Source organism: Drosophila kikkawai, chromosome 3R, assembly GCF_030179895.1.
Source record: "Drosophila kikkawai strain 14028-0561.14 chromosome 3R, DkikHiC1v2, whole genome shotgun sequence".
Lineage (NCBI taxonomy): Eukaryota > Metazoa > Arthropoda > Insecta > Diptera > Drosophilidae > Drosophila > Drosophila kikkawai.
In genome coordinates this window covers 11506399-11518819 of record NC_091731.1, presented here as the reverse complement: position 1 = coordinate 11518819, position 12421 = coordinate 11506399, and the positions used below count along the sequence as shown (strand labels likewise).

General features: G+C 45.7%; 2 protein-coding genes across 3 annotated transcripts in view; both read right to left on the bottom strand.

The window, feature by feature from the left end:
• The window catches only part of Cow (Proteoglycan Cow), a 45230-nt gene extending 38315 nt beyond the window's left edge, over positions 1-6915 (bottom strand). For both annotated transcript variants that reach the window (XM_017161993.3, XM_017161994.3), the window contains exon 1: positions 6446-6915. In XM_017161993.3, the coding sequence (XP_017017482.1) occupies positions 6446-6580 (135 nt within the window). In that variant the 5' untranslated portion in view covers positions 6581-6915. The remainder of the gene's footprint in view (positions 1-6445) is intronic.
• A 1337-nt stretch (positions 6916-8252) lies between these two features.
• Rassf (Ras association family member) lies at positions 8253-12239 on the bottom strand. The gene is made up of 8 exons (XM_017162081.2): positions 11766-12239; positions 11572-11666; positions 11323-11505; positions 11066-11257; positions 9583-10997; positions 9196-9522; positions 9024-9128; positions 8253-8946 (listed from the first exon to the last, which is right to left on the bottom strand). The coding sequence occupies exons 1-8, from the start codon at positions 11803-11805 to the stop codon at positions 8886-8888; spliced, it is 2418 nt and encodes an 805-aa protein (XP_017017570.1). The 5' UTR covers positions 11806-12239; the 3' UTR covers positions 8253-8885.
• Positions 12240-12421: the final 182 nt, after the last annotated feature.

Here is a 12421-nt window from a genome sequence, read left to right as displayed (position 1 = left end):
CTCTCATCCCCCTCAACGCCCCAAAAGTCGTTTCGTTTAACGTCCATGCCGAATCCCTTTATCTTGCTTTTAATTTTTCCGTGGCACCTTGCAGCTGAAATATTAAATCAACTTTTCCCTTACAACAATTTCCCTGGTTTTGGTGTCGTCATGTCTCCGGTCCCAGAAATCCTGCTGTGAGATTCTACATGCGGGTTCTTTGGCCAAAGCCCAAGCCAAAGCCATGTCAAATGCCAATCACAACATGAAGAGAAATTTAATATAGCAAATTGTAATGTCAAGAATGTTCGTCGACAAATTCAATATCAAGATGAGTTTTTCCTCGAAATTTATGTAAGCAGCGCAAAAGGCAGGCTCAACTCAAAGCCAATGGCCGCCGGCAAGTTGTCTGCCAAACAGACTGAAAAGCAAGGTCGTCGCCTCATGCCTCACGCCTCACGCATTACGTATACGCCGCGTACGTCAAGAGAGTTTCTCTTGACTTAATTTTGGGTTGAATCCAACCTTTTCACTTTATCCGGTACTTGTCTCTTCTTCGAGTATGCTGTATACATGCAAATTTATGTAAAGGCGTTAGATAAGGGCTTTCTTAAGACCATGAAATGGTAGATAACATCAGTGGATGTTTCCAAATATTACTTATCTTAGAAAGTTTTCCAGTTGCTTCAGTTATAAACTATATTAAATATGGGCTGTGCGTACGTAGTATCCCTCATTCTTGGCCCTCAAAGAGAGACTTTCTTCTTCTGCATTGTTTTTTCAGGGCTCTGCGTCAACCGCAGACAAAACAATTAATATGCATAATTTGTAACTGTTTTCGTCGTCTCAAAATCACTGCGAGAATGCTGTCAGCAAACGCTCCTTGAGTCAGGCCATAAATAATGACAGCTTAACAGGCTGGCACTCATCCCACGCGCACCGAGCCACACCACTCCAAGACCAAGCCAGATCCTTCAGTAGACCATGCGACATCCCATTTGACATGTGCTTAGCTGCCATAAAGCCTAATGCCCCGGCTCCCCGAATATCTGGTCATTGTGTCGGGTAATTGATAGGCCAGCCGACGGTTTCGGGCTACAGATTCGCAGCTTCGATTTGGGCCAAAAGCTATACCAGCAGGAGCCTCACCGGTCCAGAACCCCTTGAAAACTCATTAGTTGCAATATGTGACCGACTCGCCTAACTGGACCAAATCGTCCAGGCATCATCCTGCGGCTATTAATTAAAATTGCACACATTTCTCTCCGGGATCCCGCCTCGCTCCATGGCTATGAAAATTTAATATTGGCCCGGCAGTAAATACAGATGTTAGAGCCAACGAGAGCCGACAAACTCACACACGGCCCGCAGCTCGTCTTACATAATCAGTTAAGTGGCACACATACGTTTCGAGTGGCTCAATAGACGGGGACGGGAAAGGACCGAATATGGACACGGAGTCCTCCAGCTGTTTGGGGCCTGCCACACAACAATATGAAAGTGAAAAATGAGTTTGCTCAAGTTTTCCCCTTTATGGGAAAGTCGGAGAAAAAATGTTTTAGTTTCGCCTTAGCTGACAACAAAGTTTTGTTGCTCCGAAACCAATTTGTCTTATTGGTGGGGACGCAGGGCAAGATTTATGAAAGATGCTCTCTGCAGCAAAGCCTGCCATGTAAAACAGCCAGACTCTACACAGAAAAGTTCATTTCAGAGAAATAGCTAGTGGGGAATACTAGCAAAAAATCTAATTTTTGGTGACTACAAGTTATATTTTTTTTTACATTTTTATACCATTTCCGGAGATAATTTTAGCAGATATTTTCAATTGATTACCAGGTATTTCTAGGATTAATAAAATTCGTTTTTAATATAAAAACTGTACATCTACAGACACTAAATGGAACATATTCTGTGGCACAAATCCGAGTTAAGCAGTTAATTAGCATCGCTGATCAAAGGAAAAGACAGCCACTGCCTGCGGCTCTGCGTGTTGCGATTTCATAAACGGTTCTTAGCAAATTTTAACCTTCTGAGAACAGCAAAGCATTCTCCATTTGCAGGCATTCCGTGTACCTGCCGTTCCTCAGCTCCCGCTCACATGCAGGCAATTTGCTAATGTGTACGTGCAGGACTCGACTCCTGCCACAAAGAAATTAACCGACTGGCGGTGAAGGGTTGCCGGAATTGGCAAGCACGCAAGGACGCAGGGCACAATGCGATAACGGAGAGCATAAAGCAGACGAAAGCTGAATGCACAACAAGGAGATAAGTGGGCGTGGGCCGGTGAATAAAAGAGTAAAGTGAGTAAAGTTTGCAGTGGATTCATAAGTTTTCCTCTACGTTTTTCAGCGATATATTTTCTTCTTTTTTTGTTGAAGAAACAGAAAAATCGTTGTGTCTTGTTCAGGTCATATTTCCTTGGGTCTTGGACCTGTGTGTCACTCCAGGGAAATTTTCGTATCACGAAGGCAAGAAAATTGCTAGTTTCCGAAATTTCAGCTGCTGAAGTTCCCTGGCTGCTTTTCGGTTTGGTTTTTTCGGCTTCTGGCATTCGTTCTGGCATGCAATATGCAAATCGGCTTGGCTGGGAACCGTGAGAACTGCTCTGGAAATTGCAATGCTAATGAAACCCCAACATCGCCTGGATGTCCGCACCTCAACTTCTGTGAGGGCTTCTGTATAAGCCACCTTTCCCGGATCGGAACCCTAAATAGGTGCTAATGCCCGGTCCAAATGGCCAGACAGCCGAATACTTATGTCGTTAACTTTTACAGCCGTTTTTATAACTTCTCGGGCCATGATGTCCCTGCCGCGCCACACATCACAGATCCTAGTTAGCATCCTGCAAAGTTTCGGCTGCGTGTTGGCAATTTATGCAACAGTTTGACAACATAAAAGTTTATTACATAACTTGCACTGCCCAAATGTTGTTTGAGGCGGGGGTCAGCCGGATGATGCTGGGACCAGACACTATCCATCTCGTACTCGTACTTATGGCTATAAAAATATATCCCTAACTCCGCTGACCAGGGTACAAGAGGAGGATATCAGCCACAAGTAAAATTGTAATGTGCCCACATTTTGATTTAGTTTGGAGGATTTGCGACTTGGGAAGGGGGAGAGGAGAGACACCTAGATGTAGGTAGTGGCTCTAAGTGGCGCTTATACAAAATTATGCATATCAAGTTTATGGCTGGCAGCCATTTCACACACAAAAACACACACCAGCTCGCCAACTCACCAGCTCGGTTGTCTGCACATAAAGTAGAGTAGGGAGCGTTTTGCATATATTACGCAGTGTACCCTGTCATTGTGTGGTGGAGCCTGGAGTCTATTTCTATTTTATTCGCATTTTACTCACATTTTATTTTATGCTGCAACAACACAATTTCCCAGCGCTCAAATTGCGAAATGCACAATGCAAAGATTTATTTTCTGCTGACAAACAGAGCGTCATTTGTTGGTAATCGATGGACGAGAGCCCCGACTTGCAGACTCCTAGTAAGCGTCTTGCTGTTGGTCTGTTTGTCTAGCTGATTATGCATCTATGTACATACATACATAGATGGGCGGCTGGCAATGAATGGCTCCGGATTATTGCTTAGTTGACAGGCCAAAGACAGTGGCTGCAAATCAAGGAATTCCTTGCGATCCCGTCTAATTTATTATCATTTTTACGACTAATGCAGGGCTTACACAAAAGGCGGATCGAAATTGGACCGGGAAATGGAAATGGAAGTGGGATGGAAATGGAAATGGAAATGTATGCCATGCATAAATCATAACGGAGCTCTGCCGCGGCTCTGTGTGCCTGCGTCTGTGTCTGTGCGTATCCTTTTGTGCTTGATTAACGTCAACTGTTTATGGTTATTTATTTTGTGCTGCATACTTTTGGGGCACTTCCTTCTCGCTCGGATTACTTCCGCTATTCGGCAGATAACCGGGCCAATTACCTTGGGACGCCCAGATATGAATGATTTCCACAACCATTAAGCTTAAATCCTAAGCTGAACATTGTTCTTCCAGACAAGAGTTAAGTCTTGTTCGACTTTCTTTTCCCGCCCCCGCAAAACTTTCGTTAAGAAAACCCCTACTTCCGGCGCAAACTTTTCAATTAAAAAGGATATCAAGGAGGAGGTCACACAACAACCGAACCAGATTCCAGCCATGTGTCAAAATTCAAAGTCACTGAAAATCTCGGAAAATTGAAATTCTCCGCTCAGATGCCAACAATTTGGTTATATAAACTTTTCAAATAATTTATGCCATTTGGCGAATACTTGCCTAACGCCAGAAGTTTGCGAATAAAAAGTGAAATTCATGGCCGAAATGTCGGCAAGGAGGCGAGAATGTGCGATTACGCACTCAGACGATATAAAAAGTAAACGCTGCGAGTATAAAATAATAGAAAAAAGGGAATTAAAGGACATCAAAGTGAAATTTATGCGGAAACAAAGACTCCGGGAGTCAGGAGTCCGGAGTCCGGACGAAGCTGTAAATTGGCAGGCTTTGTTTGTATGGGTGACACGCACGAAAGGCTCAAATACAAAACACAAGGACACATGTGCGGATTCGGTTTATTTTTTGGCAAACTGTTTAAAATTCTGCGTATGTATGTGGCGGCGCCTGGCAAAAATTTCAAATGCCTTATTTTCGTACATTTTTTTCACTTTTGCCATGGAAACTTTTACGAATCGCAATAATTTTGCTTGAAGGCCGCTCTCGTATCCGTATGTGTGTGTATACACACACTTGAGCAGCGGACTATTAGCACATACACACACGGACAAGGGACGAGAAAAGGGCAAGGAAACGCAGAAAATAAAACCAAAATGGCAAACAAAACAAATACAACATAACACACAAAGCGGAATACAACAAAAAATAACGGAAAAGGAATACTAAAAAAGAATAGGAACTAGACTAGAGAGTGGGTAAGGCAGAAGAGGCGAAAGAGAGAAAGCCAGGCAAATAATACAGGCAAATGGGCGAGAAAAAAACAAAGCGACGACGTTGCGTCTGTGACTAACGGTCATTGATGAGAGGGGTGGCTCGGGTAGTTCGGGTGGATCGGACGGGTGGCTCGGCTGTTTTCGGGGACTGCGTGTTGGCAGAGAGCGAAAGCAGCTTAGCGCTTACTTCATAGTTTACGCGCAGCCAAACGACAACAAGACTGCCAAATGCTATTGATTTTCTAGCTATCCGCTGCCATCTTTCACCGGGGTTCCTTCTTTGCCTCCGCCTCCCGGATAGGCTCCGATATCCGGAAAGGTGCGTGCCAAGGACCAGAACGGGAGCGGAGCCATAGATAGCCCGGCTCAGCCAGGTCATCGCTGTGAACTCCGAAGACGGGCGCACAGACTACTACAAATCGGATTTGTGTGAGTAATTGGCACGTCGCATTCACGCTTTCTTCTATTCTTTTTTTTTTTTTGGGCCTGAAAACGTATAGCAGCAAAAAATAACAAAAACAAGACAACAGGAAGTTGTTGGGTGTGAAACCTCAGCAACGACGGGATAGCAAAAAAGTTGGGCAAATAAAAGCGCAATTGCGTTATATATGCCACAGCACACACAGAGCAAAAAACGAGGTCCATATATGCATTAAGGATTCCCCTGGGTAATCCCATTAAAAAACATTTCAAACTCTTTTAAAGTATACCCCAGGATAGTGGATATTGGTGATTTCTGATTCTAATTAAATCGAGCGGAATGAATTTTTGCAAAACAATTGAAATGAGTTCCCTTTTATTGAATTTTTCTGTATCAGTTTTAAACAACAAAGGACTTTAAAATCAGCTGAGAAGCTTTTACATATTAAACAATATTTAAAGGTTTGCATATATTAATTCTTTTTAAATTTATAAAATTTTAATGAATAAATACAGCATAATCTATAGCAGTTTTTATGATTGATTCAATAATCTATCTTTCTTTAAGGGTAAAAACAAGGGTTTAAACAGTTTCAAGTATTTGGTAAAAATCATAAACTGTAATCTTTTAAATAATTTATATTTAATATTATGTAAAGGTACACATATATAAATTCTTTCCTGATATATTTAACTTGAACGAACAAATACAACATAATCTATTGCAGTTTTAATGACTACAACTGACTTTAAAGGTCAACAAATATAATGATAAACATAACCAAGATGAAAAAATATTTATCTTTCATTTTACTTTAAAAAAATATCTGAAAAACATTTGTGTAATTAGGATCTCTTAAGATCCCTTCAAAAGCCCAAGCTTTTCTCCGTGCATCCACTTGTTCTCACACACTTGCCCCTCGGTGCGCTGGCAAATGTCAGCAGTCACCAGTCAGCTTAAGGCGTATTATGGATGGGAGACAGACAGGAAGACGGCAAACTGGGAGGCGGAGACTCAGACGGAGAATCCGACTCCGGTGGAAGCGGAAACGGAGACAGTAAACGGGGCTGCCGCGAAGCCATTTGGGACTTACCTCATCGATAAACTCAAAATCGCCGCCCGTCTCGCCGACGTACTTCTTCTTTCTGGCCTCCGAGCTGCCAATCAGACTGGATGACATCAACACCAGCGCGAGACAAGCGCTGGCAATCAGCGGCGAGTGTTTCATGGCTGATGAACGGCGTCCTGAAACAGGAAAAGGAGGATGGCGACGGTGCCGCTGGCAGAGGCTGAGGAAGTGCTTTAAGGGATTCCCTGTTGACAGGTTCCGCTCTCGGTGTCTTAATCGCCGTGCTAGCCCGTGGAAAACTACGGACGTCTTCGGTTTACGCACTCACGCTCACGCACTGGCGCTATCCACACGCACACACGGAAAGTAACTATGAATGACAATGAGTTTTGGTTTTTGGTTTTTGCTTTTGCAATCGCAGGCGCCTCCGCGGATACAGTGCAGCCTGGACACGGAATACTAGAGAACTGAAGGCGACGCGGCCGAAACGTAAACTGAGCGCCTTTGCCTAGAGATTCTGAGTGGCAGCCATCGCGGCAGCATTGGAATTTTGCGACACAAGCACAGAGCTTTAAGAGAGCGTCAGGATGCGTTAAGAGAGCAGGCCTGGAACACCCTGGATTCGGCTAGAGTTGTCACAAAAACTTTAGAAAATACAAAGGTTAAAATTATATTAGTTTCTTAATAGAATTCATAATATCATAGCTAAAAGCTACAAATTAAAATACAAATTTTTAAAATTTTGAATAATTATTAGGCAAACGCAGGTTATATTTTGTATTTCATCGATTTTAATATTTATCTGCTTTATATTATTATTTAAATATCAAAACATTCTCCACTCTTTAGAACAGTGTACCCCACTGCGTATGCGCAATGTGTCCTGGCTCTCTTTCTCTCATGGCGTCGCCACCATCCCCCTTCCGTTACAGCAACAACTGCCTGGCACTTCCAGACTGCCACCACCAACAAAACAGACATGCAAAATCGATTTTCCGGCCTCTCTTCTGGCCTCCCAGCGTCAGAGCTCTGGAATGCGAGCTCTCTTAAGCGATAATTGCTGGAGCCAAGGCAGCGGGTCGTGAACCTGCTACTGGCGCCTAATGCGACTTCGCATCCCAAATGGACTTGAGCTGTTGTTGCTAGTGTCGCTGGCTGTTGATTTTTATGTATTGGCGCTTGGCACACTTGGACCGGGCTGCTGTTGGCCGGGAAACCCCAAAACCATTTAACGCGTCAGCGTCAGCATCAACATCATCAGCATGAGCGCGCCTCAGAGGCTGGCCAACGCTGGTCCTCTAGCCGCGGCGGCCCTGTAGCCAAAGTCCCAGCCACGTTGTAGCCGGACCCAGACCCGTAGGCTCTGTCAGTTTCAAATTAATAGCCACGCACACACACTTCTCCGTTCTGGGGTGTGCATTTATTATGTGAGTGAGCCTGTGCTTGCCTACTTTCGTCCTCGTCCTCGTCCTCATCGTTGTCGTCGCCACCGCGCCGCTCCTCTGCTCTTCCGTCGCTGCTCTATTATAATGGCATCATTGACTTGTGCTTTGATGGCTGCTTTGGCCCGGACAGGGCTTCGTTCGCCATGCTATCAGAGGGCCGGGCCCCTCCCATGTGTGTGTGTGCTCCAGTCCGCCTCCACTTGATCCCTATTTCTGTAGGGAAGGCTGGCGCCGGTAGCTGCCTTTTTTGAATATTCGACTCACACAGGCTATTGCTGCCTTGAAGTCCGTCCCTTTTGCACTACGGGATAGTAACTTGCCGAAATTTGTCGGTCGCCATGGGGCTTTAAACTCCGCTCTGCTGGTCACAGTCACAGCCGGAAAGCTTCTCTTGTAAAACTTTACATTTTATTGGATTTCCAAATGATTTTCAATCAACAAGTCCATGTTATGCAATATGTAGTAATGTATGTGTGGGTGTGCACTTATTGTTATTGTTTATAGCAGTCATAGCAATTGCTAATCAATAAAATGGCTTTGAACTACACACTACTAGCAGTATTATCTGTGCCTTATGTCACGGCTTAAGAGCTAAACATTGTACAATAGATACATGACACCGTTTTGACGTGACTGCAAGCACTTGTATTTTGATTACAAACACAAAACAAAGAACTGTATGGTAATGTGGTTGATTAATAATTATTTTTTGGTTAGTTACAAGTCTTAAACGCTTTCTAAACAAATGGAAATGCCTGGTAATGATTGTTAGTTTCGGCTGGGAAGATAAGAACCCCTTAATCGTAGGGTAAATATTTGCGACGTGCAGCAGCTGCTTTGTTCACTGGGCGCCTAATGTTGCTAGTTCGTAATTTTCTCTAAATGCTACATAAAAATATATATATATTTCTGGTATAAAAACGTGAATACTTTTAGCTGGGCTGCTGCAGACACTTTTGGCCGCACACAGATTATGGCTAATATAAAATTGTTCTTCCGTCAGAGATTCCGTTGACGTTTTACAAATGCACTTTTAGAGATTCCATGCGACTCACAATGCGACGACGCAGTTCGGCGTATCTGCAAATAAAATTTTTAATTAATTATTAATTCTGTTTGCAAAGTTTTTATTAATTACATCTGATAATGAACCTCACCTTTCTTTAATTTTGGCCACTTCGCGAGCCACTTCCTGATCGTAACGCTCCAAAATGGCACGACATTCGGGCAGCGATAGATTCAAAAATTGAGCAACTTCATTACTGTATTAAGAGAAAACATATTTCTCATTATTACAATACAGCCTTGTTAGACTTCTGACTTGCTTACCTGATTTCATCCGTCTTGCGGGCATCAACCAAAAACATACGAGCCACATCCTCATGAGGACCCAAAGTGACGCGTGTTATCAGGGGATACTCGTCATCCTTCAAACGCTTTTGCTCTCCGTTGTCACGCACAATGAAGAGCGAAAAGTTCTCCGCCGCACTGTCCACTTTGTATTTTTCCAGCACCAAATTAATAACCTCTGTCGTGGTCACCATCGACGACACCCACACAGACATCTGAGAGCCGTAGGGCGGCGTAAAAAACGAAGTCTCTCGATTGTAATAGTGACCATTGATAGAGCACCGACGTTTCAGCTTGGTCCGGGAACTGTACACCAAAGATTTTGGTTAAGAGACTGATTTTAAAACCAAGGCTTTATAAACTCACCGGCGGTTTCCACTGCGTCGCTTGATGGCTGCAGCTCCAGTGCGTGGGGGCCTTCGTAGCACCACGCCATCTTCGGTGACATGCAGGCCGGCAGCTCCAGCTCCAACGCCCTCGCTGGCTGTAAACAGTTCCTCCGTTTGGGTGAGCTCATCGCCGGCGGCCGCTCCACTGGTTATGGACGGAGCATCTGCACGACTGGACTCTCCTTCGCTGGCGGCAGCTGCATTCTCTTTGGGATAGCAATCCATCTGGATTTGAATATACCGGGGAGGGACATCGCTGCGCCTAATGGTTGCCAAGCGTTGGGGCCGAAGGGTGGCCTCGTCGTCGTCATCGTCGCTGTCGGAATATACAAAGCAGCTGGGTCCCGACTTGGAGCGATTAATACCCTTCTCAAAGAGCTGTCGCCCCTGCTGATATGGCTTCTTGGGCGCCGCTGTGGTTGCGGATGCCGAACCACTCTTCTGCAAGGCGTACTGGCGCTGCGAGGATCGCGGCGAGCACACGCTGCTGCGCAAGTTCATGGTGTCGTTGATCAGTGTGGGATCTATGGAGCGCAGCGCATGCTCGCAGTTAAAGCTTTTGCTCATCACCGAGTTCTCGCCGTAGAGCTTGAGGGAGTCGTGGATACGAGACGGATCAATGGGCTGATTGCGTTTCAGGGTGTCGTCGTTGGGTTCCTTGAAGGAATTGGTCCCATTGACGTAGTCCTGGTGCACACTGCGCTTAAAGTCCTCAAAGTCCATTGGCTTCAGGGTAGCATCGTCCGAGGTCTCATAGTTGTCCAGTGTGGTCTCGGTGGTTGTCACCGTTGTGGTATTTTGGGTGTTCGTGTTTGCAGTCAACGAGCCCGTGGCCGTCATAAAGTTATCCGAGCTGCTGCTATCCGTGGTGGCTGATTGCGTAGAGCTCGACTCCGTAGTGGTGGAGGTGTTGTCCGTGGACGTTTTGCTGGGCGAACTGTCGCTGGAGGATTGCGACGAAGGCAGTTTGACCGGCATTGTCTCGTAAATGCGATCCTTCTCATTGTGGCGCCTCTCCACCTGCAGCAGGTCATCGATATCATCCCAGTCCAACTTTTCCAAATTGTCCAGCTTAGAGGGTAGCGTGCTGGAGACACAGCTTGTGCTGGCCGTGGGTGCCTCCACCAAAGTGCCCGAAGAGTCCGTAGTGGTTGTATCCTCATCGTCGTTGGAGACTTTGCCATTGGTCACTTCCTTGCTGTTTCCCGTGGTGTTGGCAGAGGCATCTTCGGGGGTTGTGGGCAGCTCTGAGATCTCGTTTAGGCTGCACGAGTCAAAGGTCATGCTCTCAGACAGCGAAACATCCGTGGAAAGCTGGTCCACTTCACCGGTTGTGGTTGTGGGCGGAGCAAGTGACTCGCTGACCTCGTTTTCCTTATCCGAGCTGCTCTCCTAAGGGTGCCATTCAAAAGGATTCTCATTACTAAATTGTCTCGAGGTAAAATGTATAAATTCCTTACATTTGCTGCCTTGGACACGCGGCAGGAGTTCCTCTTGCGCACCACAAACGTTCGCTGGTCATCGTCCTCCTTCAGGTGAATCACTCCCTGCACTCCCCAGTAGACGCGCAGGGCTCCCTCTAGCACCAAGCGGTTGTTGACCTCGCGGCTGCGTATCTCCAGGCTTTTATTGTCGTAGAATTGATTGTAGACCTGCCAGTAAATGGGACTTGTATTAGTCATCTAGACCTGGGATCCTTGACTTGTGTATGCCGCACCTTCAGCTTAGATTCTAGGTGATCACGCGGCAGGGTGGGGCCATTAGCCTGAGCTCCGGCAGGCTTCTGGGCACCCTTCACCCCGTAGCTCTTGTGGGATTCCACCCTAGTGCCATGGCCAAACAGCTGGGGTCCGAACAGCGCTCCATAGCAGGGCACATGGCAGTAAGGCACACCTTTGTGCTGAAAAAGGCAACAAAACAGAAATGCATCGAGATCGTGCGTCTAGACATCACCTGTTACACTCACCTCGGCGTGCTGGCCGGGATTCAGCCGCTTGCCGCACTCCTCGCAGCGCAAACATTCCGGATGCCAATCGTAGCCGAGCGATTGTTTACGTTCCGCTGTGTTTGGAATAAATGAAAATAATTACAAACGATTTATTTACGGATCAGGGCCTGTTCGCAGCTGCAAGTGTGTGCGGACGTGGGTGTGTGTATTACCAAAGAAAACGGGTTTGCCGCACTTGTGGCACTTCCACATTCTTCTCCAGTTGACTCCAAACTGCACAGGTCAACGATTCCCGAGTCCCAATTCCTAATTTCCGGGTGCGCTCCTGCTGCTCCCTCCGCTTTAGCTCCGCCGATCGCGGGATGTGGGCCAAACTCACGTTACGCCACGGGATTTATGCAAATGAGGCGATTTTGAGCGGACACGAAACGCAAATAGAACGCAAGACAAAGGGTAAACACATGGGGGAGTGGAGGCGGAGTGCGGGACTTTGTGCGGTCACTTGGCCATCGGCGCCGGGGAACGTGAGAAAAACATAGTTTTATAAATGAAACTGGCACTGGGCACACCCACGCGACGGGCACAGGGCAGGTGCATCGAGTGTTGTGCGTTCTTAAATAGATAATTGCACCGAAACCAAAACAGCACCAGCAGAACAGAACAATGAAGTAGAGATGGAAGACCGTCGATGGCACCATCGTTTACAATCGATTTGACCAGCGATAGTTTTGGGCACTATTGATGGTTTTCCGCAGAAGCACGAAAAAACACAAAAAGTGATTATAAAATATAATTGCACTTAAATACAAATTTGGAGTTATTTACTTGAGTATTTTAAAATAAATTAATTAAATTAAATAATGTTTTT